This window comes from Alosa alosa, chromosome 18 (assembly GCF_017589495.1).
Source record: "Alosa alosa isolate M-15738 ecotype Scorff River chromosome 18, AALO_Geno_1.1, whole genome shotgun sequence".
NCBI classification, from domain to species: domain Eukaryota; kingdom Metazoa; phylum Chordata; class Actinopteri; order Clupeiformes; family Clupeidae; genus Alosa; species Alosa alosa.
In genome coordinates, this window is record NC_063206.1 from 7,234,274 (window position 1) to 7,256,125 (window position 21,852).

At 45.1% G+C, this 21,852-nt stretch overlaps 1 protein-coding gene across 1 annotated transcript; it reads right to left on the reverse strand.

Moving 5' to 3' along the window:
• Positions 1 to 1,481: 1,481 nt before the first annotated feature.
• On the reverse strand, positions 1,482 to 20,457 carry LOC125311227 (coiled-coil domain-containing protein 6-like). Its single transcript, XM_048269079.1, has 9 exons — positions 20,088 to 20,457; positions 18,476 to 18,625; positions 14,610 to 14,738; positions 13,437 to 13,540; positions 12,154 to 12,314; positions 11,213 to 11,373; positions 10,013 to 10,103; positions 5,465 to 5,586; positions 1,482 to 2,883 (listed from the first exon to the last, which is right to left on the reverse strand). The coding sequence occupies exons 1-9, from the start codon at positions 20,334 to 20,336 to the stop codon at positions 2,689 to 2,691; spliced, it is 1,362 nt and encodes a 453-aa protein (XP_048125036.1). The 5' UTR covers positions 20,337 to 20,457; the 3' UTR covers positions 1,482 to 2,688.
• Positions 20,458 to 21,852: the final 1,395 nt, after the last annotated feature.

Sequence of the window (21,852 nt, forward strand, 5' to 3'; positions counted from 1 at the left end):
TGATTTCTGTGAAGTGCTGCTGCAACACTAATTTCGTTTTGGGATCAATGCTGTAAATCTATCCATCCATTTGTCCAGACATCATACACAACCACAGAATCATACGTACATATGTACCAATACGTGGGGCAGCCGTGGCCTACTGGTTAGCGCTTCGGACTAGTCACCGAAGGGTTGCTGGTACGAATCCCGACCAGTAGGACGGCTGAAGTGCCCTTGAGCAAGGCACCTAACCCCTCACTGCTCCCCGAGTGCCGCTGTAGCAAGGCAGCTCACTGCGTCAGGATTAGTGTCTGCTTCACCTCACTGTGTGCAGTGTTTCACTAATTCACGAATTGGGATAAATGCAGACCAAATTTCCCTCACGGGATCAAAAGAGCATATATACTTATATACTATACATCTCCAGTTTCCAGGGTCTCAGTCATATTATACACAACAGAATCATATGCACATCTCCAGTTTTCAGGGTCTCCCCTGATTGGAGGATATAAGATGATGTGGAACACTCTGTAGGATTAAGAGGTGTGTTACCAAATGACATGTACCCCCACCCCCTACAGGGTGAGAGCTGGCACTATGCCTGGCACCAAGAGGCGCCAGCGATCGGATAACGGCACCTGTGAATACTGCATACACAGAGTGGAAACCTAACACATACCACAAAGAGATATAAACACACACACACAAGCTTATGGTGCCAAGTCCACAGCAGTCAGTCATGTTTGTGACGATTAGATCACAGAAAACAGTATAAGGAAACATGTAACAAAATATTTGTCAGTGTAGCGGAGTCCTTTAATGGCACATTCACACTAGACCGTTTGGTCCGGACGCAAGTTCGTCTGGATCGATGGTTCGGTGATTTCTGCTAATGTGAACGCAGTCTACCGAAACCGGGTCCGCTAGAAAACAGTGGTCTGGGGTAGGCCTACGGTTCGTTAGAACTCCGGTGCATTTCGAATGCCATCTGTTCAAAAACCAGGAAATAAACTGACGTTTTTGCAATGTTGCCAAGCGATATTGGTCAAAAGAAGCTATAACGTACTCAGGTCTGCAAACAAAAATGTTATGTGAACAGAGAGCAGCTGGGTCCGGGCTAGGGGGGAATTCGAGTACAGTCCAATTAAACGGACCCAGTGTGAAAGCAACCTTAGAACCACTATAGGCCATAAATCAGGCTCCTACAGGTTCTGACTATTAACAGCGCTAATGCTGGCTAATGCAGGTTCTGACTATTAACAGCGCTAATGCTGGCTAATGCAGGTTCTGACAGAGCTAATGCTAAGTGAATACTATGTTCATAGAGAGAAATTCCCAACATATATTTACTGTAATCTATTTTACTGTGTATACAAAAGCTACGGTTCACATATAAACACGGAATTTATTATGAAACAAGAAGTAAGTACTACTATGTGGAGACATTCAGCCACTGGAAGAGAGAAAAACACACACTCAGTGACAAATGACAAGACACGTTTTAACTTTACACGCTTTTTAATCATATTCAGGTTAATTTCTTGAACAGGACTGTTCCTGTTGAACATGTTCATGTAACACTTAAGAGTAAAATGAGGGCCTTCGCTCTGCGAGCTGATGTTTCGGTCGTCTGTGGTGTGCGATGGAGGGTTTGGGCCGTCTGAAGCAACGACACACACCGGCCCCGCCCGCACACACGGGTTCTGTACCTGAATCTCCTCCTCTGCTAGAACCTCCAACCCCTCTAGAACTGCACATTAACCTCCGTACCACACACAGAAGGTAGGGTTAGGACACGCCACACACAATGCTTTCAGAACTATCCTCACAAAACACGTCAACCTTCTCCCAACTAAGTTAGCAGGCTCTTAAAAGCCGCCATTACAGAATCAAAGCCACCATTCCAGAATCAAAGCTCTACATGCTCTGTAATAATGACCGTTAAGAGAATTCCGTTAGGAACACGTGCTGTCCTGTTTGTTCTGCTGGTATGGCCTGTTCTGAATAAGAACTCCCATCCAATGGGAGAAGTGCGATTGATGGGGTGATGAGGGAGGCTGGGAGGGAGGGACGCAGGCACTGGCTGATGCGTTAGGTTTGTACTGAGTGATGGCACACGAGAATGAGAGTAGTGTCTCGCCTTCCAGGTGGGACTACTAACTAGCTGCAGCTGTAGGGGAGAGAGAGAGAGAGAGAGAAAGACAGAAAGAGAGAAAGGGAAAAAGAAAGAAAGAATTAAAGAAAAAGAGGAAAAGAGTGTGTGTGTGTGTGTGTGTTTGTGTGTTCCCAGGTAATCCTCGTGAGCACAAGCGCATATCTGACTAGCAGTAAGTTAAGTAAGTCCCGCCCAAAACTCCTATACACAACACACAAACAAACAAAATACAGAAACTTTTTTGTCCTTTCTTTTTTGTGTGGTAAACAAAAGAAGCCTAATGGAAAGGAACAAACAAAACGAAATAAAACAAACAAACAAACAAAACAAACAAACAAACACGAGTCCCAGTCTGCCGACTTGCACATACACAAGTCAGCCCGTTTCAGTGCCACGCCAGAAACCAAACTCCTGTTCCTGTCCCCAGCCTTGCTGACGACTCGCCCCTCCCCCCAAATGAGTAACTGCAATATCGCTGCACTAGCCTAGCCTAGCCTAAGTAGCCTAGCTTAGCTTAGCCTAGCCTAGCGTAGCGGAGTCCTGTGCATGCATTAAGGCTGAGAGGGTGCTTGCAGCGGGTGCTGTTGTGTGCTAGCTGGCGGTGCCGTGGGCGACTGGACCATAGGCTGGGGGGGTGGGGGAGGCAGAGGAGGGTGCTGCTGCGCCCCAGAGTGTGTGTTGGGCGACGGAGGGGGGGTGGGGCGCTTGAACTTGTCTGGACTGTTGCTTCTCCGCGGGGAAGGCCTCTGTCAAGAGAGAGAGATGGAGAGGGAGAGAGAGATAGAGGGAGAGAGAAAAACAGGAAGAAAGCATGAGTGATTTGAATAAAAAGCAGAAGAGGTGGGGGAGGAAGAAGGAATGATGACAGTTAAGGAAACAAATCTGTTAGTCTAACTGCTTTTACCATCAAATTATTATCCTTTTATCCAGGAAAGACTTAATTTAAAAGGAAAACAGATTAGAGATTAAGGATTAATACTTCTAAGATGCTACCTGGTTTTTGTTTGTACTTTTCAGGAGTAAGATTTAAGATTCAAGTTCATTTTAAGATCACAATACTATAGAGCAAAATACCATCATAACAGTGGTGCTATTAGACATAACCCTTTCAACATTTCAGTGTTCTTTAAGCAACCTTATTGACACACACACACATGCACACCCCTACACACACAATATGTGTGTATAGATGTGAATATGTATGTATCCATGTGTGGAGTGTGTATTAGAGAGATAGAGAGTGATGCATAAGTGGTGTGTGTGTGTGTGTGTGTGTGTGTGTGTGTGTGTGTGTGTGTGTGTGTGTGTGTGTGTGTGTGTTTGAGAGAGAGAAAGAGCGATTTGTCAGGGAGTCGGGTGTGCGCGGAAGTTATTGACCCCGAGTAGGAATGTTCTCTAAGCAGTAATCCCACCAGGGAAGAAATGTGGAACCTCCAATGATGTAATCAAAGGCCTGAAAAGATCACAAAAACAATCCTAAGGAGCTCAACCTGTGAAAGACTCCCACTGCCACACAGTAGGTTTTCATTCAGGGACTAAGCCTCAATTACAATTATATTCATAATCTTTAACATAAAATCACTTTTCAACTACTTTGCTCATGCATTAGTGGGTAAAAAAAAAAAATCACTTCTCTCAACAGCACACACCATAGAAAGCCATCACACGCCTTCATTCCTAAGCAAGCTATTCACTGGCATGTAATAATATAAAGAGAACTGGGACAATGTGTGACCTGAAATACTTCAAAACAACTCGACAAGAAAGAATAGCAAAGTCGAGCCAGAGCAGATCAGGTGAAAGAACACAGTCCCAGGACACCCGAGACGACTATATGACGACCTCTGATATGCAGATAAGGCATATTTTATATGGAGGTCTATAATATTTGCCCGGGTAAATAACTTGTGCGATAACTTTGTGCGATTCAACCCCCTTATCAAGGATGGGGAGGAAACTGAGTATAGAGAAGTGGTGAACAGCTTTGTGGCACTTTGTGGCATGGTGTGGAAACAACCACCTAATTTTAACTTTTGCCAAGACAAAGGAGATGAGAGTGGACTTTAAGAGGGCTAAGAGAATTATGATGTTGCAGAAGCAATTAAGGTATATGTGTGATACATGTTTATATTATTAATTGCTTCTGTAACACCATAGTTAGAATAGAATACGTTGTGAGCCACATAAAAGGGGAGATAAAGGTCTTTTCAGCGCGCGCTTCCACCACAGTGTCACTCCGTCTCGGCTCTGTTGTTGGGTCGCGAGAGAGGATCGGGTGTGGCGGAGTGGGAAACAGGTGTATCTTGGCACAGGTGGGATAGAAGCGTGAGCTCCTGGTCCGGGCGGAAGCCATGGTGACAGGACACAGTGGGAGTGGGATCTGGCTTTTGTAACAACTTTGTTGTGACCTTTGTTACTATGGCAACAGGATACATTCCAGCCTTGTTGTCTGTCTGGCAAGAACATCTAACAGGGTATTCTAACAAGATCCCAGAGAGCGACTGTCTTGTAGCATTAAATGCTCTCTGTCTACACTGACCTTCTATTAAATCATATTTCAGGGGCGTCCAACCAAAGTTTGCTCAAAATGGCACGTTGCATTGCGCTTCGTGTGCCGTACTTTCAGGACATTTCTATTGAAAACGATGTAATTTAACTGATTTGATCGCATCGCTTGCAGTTAGGACTTGTGGTTAGATTGAGGCGCATGTGTACATTTTCTTTATTTTTTTTTTTAGTTCTTTGCTCCTTCAATGTCTTTGTTTCTACTACTACAGGCAAAATAGTGCTGTAGACTTCTCTCTAAATGTCATCTCTAAACAAACCAGTTTTTTGTGTACTTTTGTGTGTATGTATATCGTACATGTGTCGTATTTGCAGTGTGTGTGTTTGAGCTAGAAAGAGTCTGTGCTTGTGTGCGTGTTTACCTGGATGCCGTGGGAGGAGCCGGGATGGACGTGCAGGCCTGTGTGTGTGTGTGTGTGTGTGTGTGTGTGTGTGTGTGTGTGCGTGCGTGCGTGCGTGTGTGTGTGTATGTGTGTGTGTGCGTGTGTTTACCTGGAAGCTGTGGGAGGAGCCGGGATGGACGTGCAGGCCTGTGTGTGTGTGTATGTGTGTGCGCGTGTGTGTGTGTGTGTGTGTGTATGCGTGTGTGTATGCGCGTGTGTGCGCGTGTGTGCGTGTGCGTGTGTGTGTGTGTGTGTGCGTGTGTGTGTTTACCTGGATGCCGTGGGAGGAGCCGGGGTGGACGTGCAGGCCTGTGTGTGTGTGTGTGTGCGTGTGTGTATGCGCGCATGCGTGTGTGCGCGCGCGTGTGCGTGTGTTTACCTGGATGCCGTGGGAGGAGCCAGGGTGGACGTGCAGGCCCGGAGGTGTGTAGTGTGGGAGGGGGGCTCTGCTCAGGGTGGCTGGAGGAGTGAAGCCCACTGTGTGGCTGGCGTACGACAGACCTGTAAGAGGAACAAAGAGATTATTATTACAAGTGCATGAAAATGCACTGTACTGTTCTTCCTAGGCTTCTTCTTATTAGAGTGCATGAAAATGCACTCTATTGTTATCCGATTTATTACAGTGCATAGATTATTATGGCCATTATTAAAATAATAAAAGTTTTTGAACTTTAATGTCACTAAAATACTTTAACAGCAAAAATCATATATGCGATTAATTTAGATGTATGTAATTAATTAGATTAATTTTTTGAATCGATTGACAGCTCTAATATAATTGACATGTGTAAGTCACTTTGGCGTCTGCTAAATGAATAAATGAAATGTAAATGCATTATCGCCATCACTATTGCTGTACTATGATCTTTTTCATTACTAGTGGTAGTAGTAGTAGTACTTGAGGTAGCAGTAGCAGTAGTAGTATGACATGAACTGTATCTGAAGTAGGGAACCGAGAGTGCAGACCAAACTCCACCAAGATCAAATGCGGCACATCACAGTACATGTGGAAGTGAAACCAAATTTATCAAGCCTCGTCAGTTGGAGTTGCTTCAAAATGAAAGCAGTTCTTCCCTGGCCTCTGCTGCTATACCTTTCTAGGATGGGCCAGTAGTTCTTCCCTGGCCTCTGCTGCTATACCTTTCTAGGATGGGCCAGTAGTTCTTCCCTGGCCTCTGCTGCTATACCTTTCTACCACATTTCATGAAAGATGGGCCAGTAGTTTTTATCTGTGATCCTACTCTCAGGCAAGAGACAGACAGACAGACAGACAGACAGACAGACAGACAGACAGACAGACAGACCACATTGAGGTCATAACCTCCTTGGCACACGCAAAAGTCACGTGAGGGATTTTGTGTGCACAGAGAGGCTGAGACAAGGGGCGTCCGTGAGACAAGCGCCCCGAGGGCAACGAGGCTCTCTACTCTGCCCCGCCGCGTCTCACAACTCAAAGCTCCTCTGATGTGAGGGGAAGGCTTAGCGTGGTATAATAAAAAAATTGCCGAGTCACCATCGGGGAGGCGCGTGTGAGCCTGGCAACAGTCTCCGCTGACAAAGCACGGGGGCCCTGGAGCGGTAGCCCGAGTGATGTCACCGCCTCATTTAACCCTCGGTCAACAGTGACTAGGTAAGTGGCGCGCGGCGAGGGTCACGATCACCTGGGCGATGGTTCCAGAAGGGAACAGGAAATGAGTGTAGAGAGGAAGGGCACGAGGGATGGGTTATGTGCTGACTGACTTCCTCTCTGCCTGGCTGAGAAGAGAGAGGAGAGAGACAGAAAGAGAGGGAGAGAGAAAGAGACAGACAAAGAGAGAGACGGAGAGATAAACAGAGAGAGAGAGAGACAGACAGAGAGAGGGAGAGAGAGGAAGAGACAGACAGAGAGAGAGAGAGAAAGAAAGAGAGACAGAGGAGGGGTGCAGGGCACGGGAACAGGGCCAACATCCTGCCATCTCTCTCTCTCTCTCTGTACCATGTACTGCTCAGCAGGGTAGCCATTAAAGACGAAGATCAAAAAAGACCATCAAAATAACAAAATATATATCCTGAGAAAATCAGTCTAACAAAGAAAACCTCCAAAGCGAAATTAAAATGAAGCCCTCGTCATTTTCAGCTGGCAAAAGGGAAACAAACGTAGCACCTTTCTTTAATTTGTCTTCCACCTTTCCCCTGTTTAACTCCCTTTCTCTTTCACACTCACCGCACATTAACTTTACTGCAAGACAGACAGACTAAAAGAAATTGTGTCCCGATACAGACAGAACCAAAGTCAATAGTACTTCTGCTTCATTAATCTACTCTGGTCAGCAACAACGATAAAGCCTTTGAGGATTCTCACACAGATAAACACACCTACACACACATGACGTCTGAAGTTTTCTGTTGACTGAAGACTCAAGGACTCAAGTTCATGGGGTTCCAGACAGAACCACACCCAATAACACAGATAACCGTTTGCTTAACCTTTCAGCAGGAACCAGGGAGAGTGGAGCACAGAACGCCTGGCGCTTGAGTACTGAGACTGGAATAAGAGCCATGGCCAGACGTTCAGCCAGAAACAACCGATGTGTGTCATTTGGCAATAACTTCACAGGGGACAAGACAAATAAGTCAACTCAGAGTTTTGGCCCATGGTTGGTGGAACACTTAAGCCTTGGGTTCACCTGCACAAGGCCCTGTAAAGCAAACAGCGGCTGATCAACTGTCTGATGCAGGATCAGTGTGAAGCATTTACATTTATTCATTTGGCAGACGTGTTTATCCAAACGACTTACAGCAATAGAATACCATTTAAAGCAACACCAAAGAACTTTCCCTCTGTCGCACGCACGCTATTTGTTTATCCAGCACCGGCTTTGCAAATAACAATGTCGACAGACAAGGTAGAATATGTTGCATGATTTTATGAAAGTACGATGTTTTGCGACATCAGATGCTAGTCAAATTTGTAGTTTCTTATGCGTCATTCCATCAAACTACAGATCCGCTACCCGATCTGGCAAACTTACATAGTGTGGTTATAGCCGATAGAGGGCTGCAAAGCGAATGCAGAAGTGCCGTTCACCCTGTTACGAGTTGATGAACCACTAAAAACGATTTTGGAAACATTATTTTAAGGTACAAAAAACTCTTTGGTGTTGCTTCTAGCAATTAACATTAAAGAGAGTTACAGCTACAGCAATATAACAACATTTAAGCTACAGTGCACAGGAGACTATAGCTAGGACCACTGCATCTGTCAATTTTAGTACTAGAGGATAGGAGTGCTTACATATGAAGCACAAGTCCGAGTATGGTAAGAGGAGGAAGAAGAGGAGGAGGTAGAGGAGAGAAGTGGAGAGGAAGAGAGGGAAGTAGAGAGGAAGAAGGAAGAGGGGGAAGAGGAGAGGAAGGAAATAGAGGAGGGAAGTGAGGGAAGTAGTGAGGAAGGAGGAAGAGAATGGAAGAGGGGGAAGTAGAGAGGAAGGAGGTAGAGAGGGGAAGAGGAGAGGAAGGAGGGAAGAGAAGTAGAGAGAGAGGAAGAGGGGGGAAGAGAAGGAAGTAGAGAAGGAGGTGGAGGTAGAGGAAGAGAAGCAAACCAAACCAAACGAGGGTGAAAAGAGTATGACGTTGTTGATGTCTTTGTTCTTCTTTGTTTTTTTACAGATGTGTTTATGTTATTGTGTTTACCATGTTGGCTTTAGCAACACAGCTTAGAAATAGTCATGCTCATAAATCTCATTTGAATTCAAGTAAACTGAACTGAAGTGAAAGAGAGAGAGAGGAGGGGGGGCATGAGCTTGACACCTGAGTCCGCTTCTTTTATCAAACCACCCCTGCAATCAGGACGTCTCCATCTCAAAGGTATGCCTGAATAGAGACCAAATGTTCCCAACCCTTGTACCTGCAACGCTATAAAAAAATAAAATAAAAAAACACTGGCTAAAGGGGGCTTATTAAAGATTATACCACAGCCAAAGGAGATAAGAGCTGATCACTAAAAAATCTGCTGGAAGCTTATTGAGGGCACAGTAAGGGTTACCTTATGTTGTCGTCTACGTTTAATACGATAGATAATGTGAGGTCAATATATATTTTTGTAAACAGAGTACATTTTTCTATGGAAACAAATTGTTGGGGGTTGACATGGGTAATGGCCTAAATGAAATGTGTTCAAACACATGAAATCAGCAAAAATAGATCCTCCAGTGTGCGATGTATACTCGTTTTTGAGGTTTCAACCGTTCTACTGCACATCATCAGCACCTTCAAAATCCCTGTGCACAGCCCTTCATTAGCACCTAACGGGATTTTGAACTTTAATGAGAGGTCTGCTTCACACGATAGATAATGAGAGGTCAATGTTGTTGTCTACGTTTCACACGATAGATAATGTGAGGCGATTGCATAATGGGTCCAATGATTGTATGTACTGTACAGGTAACCTTTGGTTTTGTGTGTGTATAAAGTGCTTCCCATCACCAGTAAAAGTAGTCGTTTTATAGTTCACAGCAAGTGGACTGATGACTTCCTCAGTGTGGGCGGCAGCTGCAGCAGCTGTCTGGAAGCAGCAGAGCTGGTGAAGAACTGAAGCAGGGACTCAAGGCCACTCACTCAACTTCACACACACAGCAAGTCTGGTCTTAGTCTGTGTATCTACCGAGTCAACGTCCCTCAACGTGTGTGTGTGTGTGTGTGTGTGTGTGTGTGTCCATTACATAACTTTTGTGTACATGTGTATGAGAGAGTATGAAAGTGTGTAGTGAAGTGCAGTAAACTGTATGTGCATGTGAAAGCGAATATGAGCATGTGTGAGAGAAAGTGTGTGTGTGTGTGAGAGAGAGAAAGAGTGTGTGAGAAAGTGTGTGTGTGTGTGTGAAAGAGACAGAGTGTATGTGCGTGAGAGTGAAAGAGAGAGAGAGATGGAGTGTGTGTGTGGACGTACCGGGGGAGATCGGGCGACTGGAGCTGGGGAGACATGTGTAAAATATGGGGATGGAGAGAGAGGAGAGCAGAGTTCGAGAGACCCTTGAGCCCTGAGAGAGAGAGAGAGAGAGAGAGAGAGAGAGAGAGAGAGAGAGAGAGAGAGAGAGAGAGAGAGAGATACACAGGAACAATCATGCCTTGTGTGTGTGTATTTGTGAGTGTATGTAAATAAATGTATATATGTATGTACCTATATGTGTGCGTGTTTGTTTGTGCATGCTTGTATATATGTATGAGTGCGTGTTTGTTTGTGCATGTGCGTTTGTATATATGTATGTACCTACATATGTTTGTGTGTTTCTTTGTGCATGTGTGTTTGTATATATGTATGTCATTAGAGCGTGCTCTGCACCGTTGTCAATTTCCAGAGTTCTCACTCTGAGCTGTCAGAAAATTGCAGATAATTTCTCTGCATTTAGTGTGTGTGTGTGTGTGTGTGTGTGTGTGTACACCTGTTGCCATTTATATCTAGGCTGCTCTTACTTGGTCCTACCAGACTCTCGTACATTTCATAATGTACAGAGAGTCTGGCCACTTACCATTGCCAAGCGTTAACTTCCTTGAATGCGGGTACTCTGTTGAAGTTAAAAACTACTGGATCTGCCCAGAGCCACTCTGGATCTGCCATAACCAATCGCTAACGTTTGGTCGCACAACCTTAACGTCATCTTTCTCAGCCACCCCCTCTGTTCGCTGATTGGACAGGTAAAATTTGGCCTGAGAAAACCCGCGAATATACCAAAATCCCAGACGATGTACTGAAGTAAAATGAAAATTGAGCGGATATACGTAGGAGGGCGGAGCCAGGCTAGCTCTTACTACCTGACAGCATAAAAAAGCAAAGCCAAAAACAAGTGTGGAGGGTGTCTGGCTCAAAAACATTTTTATTGGGTTTTATTGGGACAGCTGCACCCAGCCACAATACAGTATCCAGCTGCACCCAGCCATAATACAGTATCCAGCTGCACCCAGCCACAATACAGTAGGTCTCACCTGTAAACAATACAGGACAAGAGAACCCAAACGTACTGCCGAGCAGCTAAAATCAAACAGGGGAAACGGCACCACCGTGAGGTAGTTGTGGGATGTAAGAGTGCTTCTCTGCGCTCCATCTCTCTCTGGAGTTTGTGTGTGTGTGTGTGTGTGTGTGTGTGTGTACGTACCTCTCGTCATCCATCTCTAGACTGCTCTCGCTCTCTGATAGCTGTCTGCACAGCGCCTCTCTGCGCTCCATCTCTCTCTGGAGTTTTCTCTGCAGTCTGATGTTCTCCTCCCGCATGTGCCGCTCCTCCTCTATGTACTGGGCACGCTTCTCTGTGTCTGTGAGAGAGAGAGAGAGAGAGAGAGAGAGAGAGAATGAATGAATGAATAGGAGATAAGGATTATTATTGTTAATGTTGCATGGTGTACAGATGTCAAAAAAATATCATATTATTTGTATGACGGTGTTTAAGTGCAAGCTGAGTGTCCTATGCGTGTTCGCCGCACTCTACTTCCAAAGGAGTTTCATGTTACAGTGTGTTACAATGCCCTGATATGACTGGTCATTAATCTCAATGATGAGGCTGGTCAGGGGCATCATCACTGCTGGATAGATCTCTGTGATGTGAGTTGCAGCTCACTGTGATATAACTGTTTGGATACTTTTTGGTGACCCATGGTGCCCTCTAGGTCACAGACTGGTATTGCAGTTCTCTCAAACTTGCACATGGTCGCATTTCCAGACAGCACTGTTGTGCAACTACCACTGCAAATGGATAGAGAGAGCAGCATTCTGAAGACTCTCTCTCTCCTAGTGACTATGCTGGTTACACAATAATGCATTTACAAACGGAACACCAAAATGTATGACTGTTCACAAGCCATCAGTAACGGGAAGAAAGTCATGATTCTTAGGGCAATGTCTCCCTCTAGAGGACAAAGCCAACAGATGTGGCATTATTTTTCCAGTCCTAAAAGACTAGACCAAATATAAGCCTGACATGCAGGTGTAATCAGAATCTAGACACGCTTTCAGGTGTATGTGCTGGAGGAAGAGATGAGGACTGGACTGAGATAGATCCCCATGACGAGGCCCTTAGAGTCCCACAAGGTACTCACGCTGCATCTCCGTGGTGCGGAGGCCCCTCTTGAGTCGCTCCACCTCGCTCTTGAGGAAGCGGATGTGGCGCATCATGTTCTCTGGGGAGTCCACCTCCATGGAGATGTCCCGCGGCGACGGAGGTGCCGAGACAGGCTGGTCCAGCTTCTCCTGAAGAATCCTGTCAGGTCAGAGAGGGAACATGGCAGAGACGGTTACCTGGCAACCAACAGGCACACCAACTAACTGATGGACTCTTGACATCACACAATTACTTCTACGTGTTGCCAAGACTTTCAACCACTTCTGTGAACAATTTACAGCCTCAAACTGCAGATAGGCACAGCAGAGTGTGCAGGCTCTGCGGCACAGAATCCAAAGCTAATTTTTGTCCTCTAACTGCCAATGAACCGTCGAAAACATCACGGCCCAGTAATTTGAAAAAATGTTTTTCAACTAGCCATTTACACAGGCCAAAGATTGGGGGACGAGCTGCAACTAGGCAGCTGCCAGTGAAATTGTGCTAGTTTTACACACTGGCGCCATTCTTCAGAACAAGATGATGTCGTCCTCCTCTCCTCTGACCAAAGGCCATGTCATGTGTCATGATGACACTGCACCTTCACAACTCCCTGTTACTGAGGCTTTCAGCCACTTCTGACCAATTTACAGCTAACAGCTGAAACATCGCAGGTCTCTGCACGGCCTGGTGTAAATCTCTGCTGCTGCTTTCACTCTACCTACAGCATCATACGTCAGGCATGTCATGCTTTCTGGCACGTTTCATGAACCTTATGCAAGACTTACAGAGGTTGCTGTGTGCATCTCTAGAGATATGAAAAGACACAATAACACAAAGTAACAGAACGATGCTGCGCAGGCAACAAGGTGGGAGGCCATGCCAATGCAATGAATAACTCAGATTCTGGAACATGCAGTTTTCACAATTGCACAATGATATTGCACACATCTTCTGCACAGAACCACAGGCACACACACGCACACACACACACACACACACACACACTCACGCACACACTCACATGCACGCACACAAACACATGCACGCACACAAACACACGACGCACACAAACACACTCACGCACACACACACACACGCACACACACACACACGCACACACACACGCACACACACACACACACACACACACACACACACACACACACACACAAACACAAACACAAACACTCACATGCACGCACACAAACACATGCACGCACACAAACACACGAATACCTCACGCACACAAACACACTCACGCACACACACACGACCACAGACCTCTTCTCTGCCTCTAGCTTGTCCATGCGCTTCCACAGTCTGTTGACCAGCGCTTCTTGCTCCTGCTCCAGCGTGTTCTCCAGATCAATCTTCTCTCTCCGCAGCTATAAACACAAACACACCACTCAAACAGCTGACTCACACACATGTGCACTCAAACAGCTGACTCACAAACACACCACTCAAACAGCTGACTCACACACATGTGCACTCAAACAGCTGACTCACACACATGTGCACTCAAACAGCTGACTCACACACATGTGCACTCAAACAGCTGACTCACACACATGTGCACTCAAACAGCTGAGTCACACACATGTGCACTCAAACAGCTGACTCACACACACACCACTCAAACAGCTGACTCACACACATGTGCGCTCAAACAGCTGACTCACACACATGTGCGCTCAAACAGCTGACTCACACACATGTGCGCTCAAACAGCTGACTCACACACATGTGCACTCAAACAGCTGACTCACACACATGTGCACTCAAACAGCTGACTCTCACACACACACACATGTGCACTCAAACAGCTGACTCACACACATGTGCACTCAAACAGCTGACTCACACACATGTGCACTCAAACAGCTGACTCACACACATGTGCACTCAAACAGCTGACTCACACACATGTGCACTCAAACAGCTGACTCTCACACACACACATGTGCACTCAAACAGCTGACTCACACACATGTGCACTCAAACAGCTGACTCACACACATGTGCACTCAAACAGCTGACTCACACACATGTGCACTCAAACAGTTAACTCACACACAAGTTAAACTTATCAACATAAACAACATGACTTGACAACAAAATAGATGGCAACATATGTAACAATCTCATATAACGTCTATTTGTGCCACTAACAATAATCGTGTGTGTGTGCATACTATCTGCCAACATGGTTGTGAATTACAGGATATGATAATAGAAGCCATTACCATTTCCAACATGTGTTCAAGCTACTACAGGAAGTGACCTCAGGAGCAATTCCCCAATCGAGTGTGAGTAACAGGATATGACAAACAGGATAAAGCATAACACATTCTCACCTGGGAACAATTTATCTTATTCCCACACTCCTTGAGCAACAGGAAGTGGTTTAACGTGCATTTGTGTGAGGAACAGTAAATGACAAGGAGAGTTTACCTGCTCAAGCGTGAGCTGCTTGGAGATGGTGTCGTTCTCCAGCTTCTTGATCTTCTTCATGAGTTTGTTCACCTGGAACTCCTGCTCCTGTTCCAGGTGCTGCTCCAGCTCAGCTTTCTCATGTTGGAGCTGAGGACAGAACATGCGCACACACGCACACAGAGAGAGAGAGAGAGAGAGAGAGAGAGAGAGAGAGAGAGAGAGAAAGAAAGAAAGAAAGAAAGAAAGAAAGAAAGAGAGAGAATACGTAAATACAAATAAACAAACACACAGATGTGCACAAACATGAATAAATAGACACTCACAGACAGACACATGTATATTCCTGTGGACTCAGAGAAATATTAATACATTATATTCACCAGTAAATAGGGTCTCTTGCTGTTACACAGTGATGCAACTACTACCAAATAAAAATAATGAATAGGAAATCTGTTTACTGTTTATTTCTGAATGAAGCATTGCGACCCAGCAACTTTTACACCCATAAAAGCCAACATCCAGAAATAAGAGAGAAGAAATAGGTCCAACCAACTGTCTGCATGTAAAGCTCCTACTGTGTTGGCAGTTCAGCTCTGTTTGGTCTCTAATGTAAAGTGTTGAGAACTGGTCAAATAATAGGTAGCCAGGCAGGTCTGCAGCTCGTAGAAATGCTCAGATGTAGATTAACAAAGCAAGCGAAGTCCTGATCTTGGGACAGCGCAGTAGTAGACATTACTCCCTACCAACGTAGAGATCCCTACCCAACCTTGAATTTCCCCTGGGGATCAATAAAGTATCTATCTATCTATCTATCTAACGCATCCACTAGGGTTCAACCCAACTTGATGTTATGTTGGAAAGTGTTAACATGGGCTGTTTGTTCCTGCTGTGTGACCAACCTCTCCAAGTGTGTTGTTCAAGAGTCCCATCCCATCTGGGCCAGTTTCAGAGTGAATGCCTTGCCATGGCTAGCTAGTTACTGCTCTTGTACTGCTGATTGGTGCTTCTCTCCCAGGTTGTGATAGCCTGGCTAACACCAGACCGATTCTCAAATTGACATCAGGGTACTCAGAATGAGTACAGAAGAAATTTGAAAGACAACCGTTTATCCCGCTCATCGGATTGAGAACTGCCAATGGTAAGTTCCCAGACCCAGGCCATCACAGTACTTCTTCCTTTAACAATCTATGTTTGTGACCCAGATCCTAACTGAATTACCTCAATCTGGAAATAACTCATGCTGACTGGCTTGATTCAAATTCACAGAAGAGGGGTTGAACAGGGGTCAAATAACGGCTGGGCCGATCGTGGTCTCCGTTTCGAAACTCTACCAGTGCAGTTATTACACTGGCTTCAACAGGGTGGCGGTGGCAATGGCATGGCGTGCAAAAATGCTTGGATTGAGCCAATAGGATCTCCTGCCATCTGTGTGGTCTCTGCTGCCAAAATCCATCTGGTATCTCATGTCTGTCTGTCTGGTCAGAATGAGCCTGACACGTTAACCATGTTACACGGACATGATACAATGAGCAATGCTATCTGAGCCCAACTTTCTACAAAATCCCTGACAGGATGATATTTCGACAATGCTTGCATTTGAAAGAAAAAAAGCTATTACCCAATGTCGGTTGTGTTGAGGACTTTCTAAATTCTTCAATTTAGCAGAGTAACTAAAACCTAAATTCTAATTCTAGATTTCATTCTAATTCTAACACGTGTGATGTCAGCCACTTGTTCTTGGCTGGGGTGAGCAATGGGAAGTATCATTACCACCAGCACCATTCACCTGTAAGCCTGCCTATTGTAATAGACTAAGCCACCCTGAGCAGGGCAAGTAACAGCTAAGTTTCCCCACTGCAGGGCAGGTGACAGAACCTGGTGGGGCTGCAGACAGGAAGGTCAGCTCACAGCAGATTAAGCCTCATGGGGACTCTGTGTGTGTGTGTGTGTGTGTAGGGCTCAGTGGCACGGCATGTTTTAATTGGCTGCCTGGTGGGTTGGAATCACAGATCGCCAAAACACAGACCTCTCTCTCGCTCTCTCTCTCACATGCTGCTTTCAGACATAGGTGTAGGTCTGCATGTTCTGCGGATGTCAAGCGGTTGGGCCGTATATCTGAACAACGTATCCCGTCCCGACATTTGGAACTCTGAACTTAGGGGGCTCCTGCACTACTTCCCACCTAGTATTTTGGACGGACGTTGCGTAAATGATCTCTGGTCTGAACGAAGCGAAGAACATGCAGAGATTCTGTTCATGTGCGTGTTCAACCACGTTCAACCTGTTCAACCACGTTCAACCACACAGAGATTCTGTTCATGTGCGTCGGTGTCCTCCACACCAATGTCCGCACGTAAGCATCATATCTGAATCACCAGCAGGGTCGAACATCCGTTTGACAAAGATCTGCATAAAGTGCAGAGGACATGTCTGAAAACAGTTATAGACAGACCTAGTTAAAGCCCTACTTTGGTCTCTTTCTCTCGATTCCAATAATCTCTGCTGGCACTGGCTGCCATGCATAAATGTTGCCAAAGTAAAAAAAAAACAGCATTGGAACTCAGTGCTCAATATATTAAATACAAAAATCCCTTAAGGCTAGAAATTAATTGGAATATCTAATAAAAAATGACATGTAGCCTAAGACAGTCAGGTGTAACATCCCCCATTCTCTCTCTCTCTCTCAATCATTCCGCACTGTGTTCTGTCTCCTGTCTCCTTTCTTGCAGTAGCTTCTCTCCTCTCACAGTCAAGGTCTGACTCACTCCACTGTGTTCAGGTGCCAGCTGGCTCCTTCCCTGGCACTGCCACACCACACTTGCTACTAGAGAAGCACACGGGTGGGCAGCGTCACACTGCCTGGCTGCAGTAGCAGTAATTTAACATGATCTGGATGCTAACCCTGTCACATAAGCAAATCAGCACTCCACATAACAGCTGTTTGGAATGCCCTCAGAGGTTCTAGAACCCTGTGGCTTATTCTGGATTCTTATTCCGGTTCCCAGGGAGTCACCACCACACACACACACATTCACTGATGTGTGATGCTTCTATCTTTTATGCGATTTCCAACCACTGAGGCATGTTGCTGACTCACACAACAGAAGGGGAAGCTCAGACCAGGTGTGAGCAAATCTAAGTCACTGTGCCTACAGGGATTCAAATCCAACCAATCACATAAGCCATTACTTTTATTCAACCAATCAATCAACTAGCAGTCTTGACCATGACTCACATTCACATTTATAAAAACCCTTCAGCCAATGTTCTCTTGGGATGGGGACCAAGCAGCCTGACTCGAGGCCGGGGTATTACAGGAGAGAAAGAAGCCAATTCCAGTCAGTTACAAATTATATCCTCTAATGCTGCACTATGAGCAGTCTTTGGTTTGTCTTTGGTCTAAAGATCCTCCGCCACAGTTCTTGTGTTGTGAGTGATCATTTTTTTTAACACCTCTACCCCCTCGCATCTTGACACGTTTCATTCAAAAAGCTCTGTAGGATCAGAGTTCTCCTAGTAGTCTAGCACAGTATGCAGTGGACTAGGCCTAGGTTATCAACAAATAAACATTCTACAACCTACAGATCTTTCTTACCTGCAATTATCCTGCCTGTACAAAACTAACAATTACAGTGAACTGTTCAGAGGACTTTTTTTAATGCAAATAATGTTAACACCTAATGACATATGTGATACCTAAACTCCGAGTTCTGTTTTGGTCTTTGGATCTCACCTCTGAATAAATCGTTGACACAAGTGTTAGGTTTGGGTCGACTGGATAAGACTATGAGCATCAGTCTCAGAGCTTTTGAAACATAAACCTGTCGCTGACAAACTATATCTCAGCTCAGTTTTCCAACGTAAGCCTTCCGACCCTGACCCACCTGCATAAGCTTCCGTGACAGGTCATTGGTGAGGAACTCCTCTTCTTTCTCATAGTTAACAGCCAGAGTCTCCTTCTCCTTCTGCAGGGCCTGGATCTTTTTAAACAGCGTGTTAGAGATGAACTCCTCTTCTTGTTCCGCTCTGGCTTGCTACAGAGGGGGGAGAGAAACAGAGGGCACGTTCAAGATTTTTACAGTGTTGAAAGAAACAAGACATTCATGAAGTTCCTCACATTACTGGAATTCTTTTAGATTTTGGCAGAAGTGGGAAGGGTTACAAGCCAGCATTTGCAAAATGTTCATCCAGTCTCACTAACCACACCTAGTTCAGAAGCAAGCAACCTGGCTCCTGGGGCACAATACCAGAAACACCACATAAAAATATCACCATGAACAAAATCAATCCAGAATCCAAATATGACCATATATGGCAATCAATGCATCAAACTTTATATGAAGCACAAGGCCATATGTGGCTGTGAACACGTTTTGCAGAACTTAACAATAATCCTGCACGTATCATCTCAGCCCATCTGATTCGCAGGAGCTGAAGTTACTTTTGGGTGTGTGCAAGTGGACAAAAGACGACATTCGATGTTTTTATTGTAAGCATGGGAAGCTTCTTCCAACCAAATGAAATACAGGTACACTAAACAGCACTTGAACAGAATGTCCTTCAGCTTTTCTAGGGTTCGTGTGACAACAATAAAAACTTCAGCAGAGATTCATTGAAATTACTCTAATGCAGTCTCAAGTAAGTAAAAAGATGCACCAACTATCCTACGAACTACTACGAACTAAGTGTAATTTTCGTGCTGTTTTGTATTTAGCTGGTTGATCTACATCAACATCCTCTACCATAACATTAGCTAGCCTGGTAGCTTGCTAACAAACAAGCGTTAAACAATCAGACTTGGTTGACTTTGGATGGCAAACAACTTGCCAATAATTAAAATATTCATATGCCGCCTTGACAAATGAGGATGCTGGTTGGTTAGACAACAAGCCTAAACAGCTGGCCCATGCATGTAAGCTATAGGATAACGTTAACATTACACCTACGCATCAGAAAAAGACATCAAGAAAGGACAGCTGTCTCATCTGTGCACACCTAAATTAACGTTAGATTGTCTGGTGGCCGCGATGCTAAAGTTGTTAGCGAGTTAGCTTACTAGGCCACACTGTGAATGATGAAGGTGGATGAGAAAGAGTGGTCCATGCTGACTAGCGTACTTTAGTAGAAAGAACACTGCGCGTAACATAAATGGTACGCTACACAATACCACTGGTGTTTTAACAGCGTGATTGCAACATAACGTTAGCTGGCAGGTGAAGATGCTAATCTGATTCAGCATAACAAAATATGCTAACTCGCTAGCTCCCAGCTAGTTCTATGCATCTTACCTGGCTCTAGCTCACAAAATACTACTAGCCACCTAGCTAGCTAAGCTCAAGTGAATCTCAAGACTGTCTACGATGGCCACGGGCTATCATTAGCTTATTTCCTTGGCTCACACCAACCTAGCAAACTAATTTGGGTTACAGGCATGTGCTGACATTAAAAAAATGGACATGCAACAAGCCTGTCACCCAACGCTGACTGAATACTTACAATTGTAACACTAGCCTTTCGCAAGTCTCGATTCTCCTCTTGCAGTGATTTGCATTTGAGTTTGAACGTTTCCAGCTCGATTTTCAGCACTTTGTTCTCTTGCTGTAGCGAGGCCAAGCGGTTCGTCAGCTCTTCCAGGCGAAACTGGGATATCAGTATTCCAGGCTTGCTGGATGTCGAGGCGGTAGAGGACATAGGGGTAGCAGAACTGCTCCCGGCTCCATCGGTATCACTCTCGCTGTCCGCCATCACCGTATCGTGCGAGACTGGACCTCTATGGACTGGACGGGCAGGCCAAGCAACTGAACGGCAGCTAGACTGGCAAGAGGGTTGGGGATACGCCGGGGAATACCAACTAGAGCACTTGCAGGAACTACTATCGTGTTACGAGGATAGTGCCACCAGGCGGTAACATGCAGGGTAACATGCAGGGTGGGGCGGCAACCTGTGCGCGATCTATGGGCACGACTCGTGAATGTTTTTCATAATAACAATAATTATTTGAAAAGACAATGGCCGCGTGAATTCTGTTTCAGGGAGTTTCATGTATATTATGTTTATGGTTTCATTCACATGTCCAGGGTGCGAGTTAGGGGGGAGCAGGGGGAGCCATGGCTTCCCTAGTGGCCACCTGAGCTCCCCTGGAAACATGGTATGTGAAATTGTGGGGGAGCTCTAAAATATTGATATGATTGCCAAATAAATTATATTTTGGCCATGATTTTCCCTAAAATGTGTAAAATAAGAGAAATAAAATTGTATTTTGAGTTCATGATTCATGAAAAAAGTGCCTGCTTGCATGTTAGAGGCGCGAAACGTGAAAGCGCTCAAATCAGGTCATCGCCTGTCCACATCATGGCTTACCGGACCTCGAGCAAAAGCAGCCTAACCCAGGCCGCTGTGGTCACTTCTGTGTTAGGTAACTGCTTTTACTTAAAATGTGCTGTTGTTGTAGGCCTAAGGATTGCTGTTATGTAGGTCGCCTACTTATGAGAAGGGCTATGTGCATCGTTGTGTTGTGTAGCCTACAGTAGCCTATGTGTGCCGTTGCGTCCAGGCAGTGAGAGGGTTGTGTCAAAGATAATGAATGTGTTGTGCTATAGTCCTAGCTGTAGCCTTTTGTAAATAATAGGCTATTGCCATACTATGTTAGCTTATGCCATAATGTTATTGTTTATTGTATATGGTTGGTGCCGCTGGCTGCTCTTATCGCGTGTGTTTGGCTCTGTGTACAGCCTTATAGGCTAGGCCTATAGCCCATGTGATTGTGAAACAATGCAAGTTGTTGAGTAATTTTAAGTTGATTTAATTAAACAGTCAAAAGACACATCATTGGTGGTCGGGGTCCGTGGATTATTTACTATCAAGTTCATTGAAGTTTGCGTAGCCCATTAATGATCCATCGGGGTGTTTCATGTAAATATTGTAAACACATATTTTGTTTCATGTAAGCAAACATAGACCTATGGCACCACCCGTGTGCAACGGATTTTCTCTTTATAATAGGCATATGTCTACGCTGTTGCTATTAATGGCAGGATCAGCATTTAAACAAAAAAAAAAAACAAGAAAAATCGCCTACCCGCCCCGTAGTTAAACCGTGGTATAACTCGCACACTGCGCATGTCAATAGATAGCCTACTAGATGGTAGATAGATAATGAAGAAATAACTTGTATTGGTGACATTCGAAGATTGTTGGAAAGAATTTCATAACTTAAACGATCCAGATCTGGTTGAGCATGTGCACGAGGGGATAAGGTCCA

Coding starts and splice junctions, on each gene's coding strand:
- LOC125311227 (XM_048269079.1), bottom strand. CDS start 20,336: ATGGCGGACAGCGAGAGTGATACCGATGGAGCCGGGAGCAGTTCTGCT. Junction 12,315..13,436: donor AAGCTAGAGGCAGAGAAGAG/GTCTGTGGTCGT, acceptor CTGACCTGACAG/GATTCTTCAGGAGAAGCTGG. Junction 10,104..11,212: donor AGATGGATGACGAGAGGTAC/GTACACACACAC, acceptor TCTCTCTCTCAG/GGCTCAAGGGTCTCTCGAAC.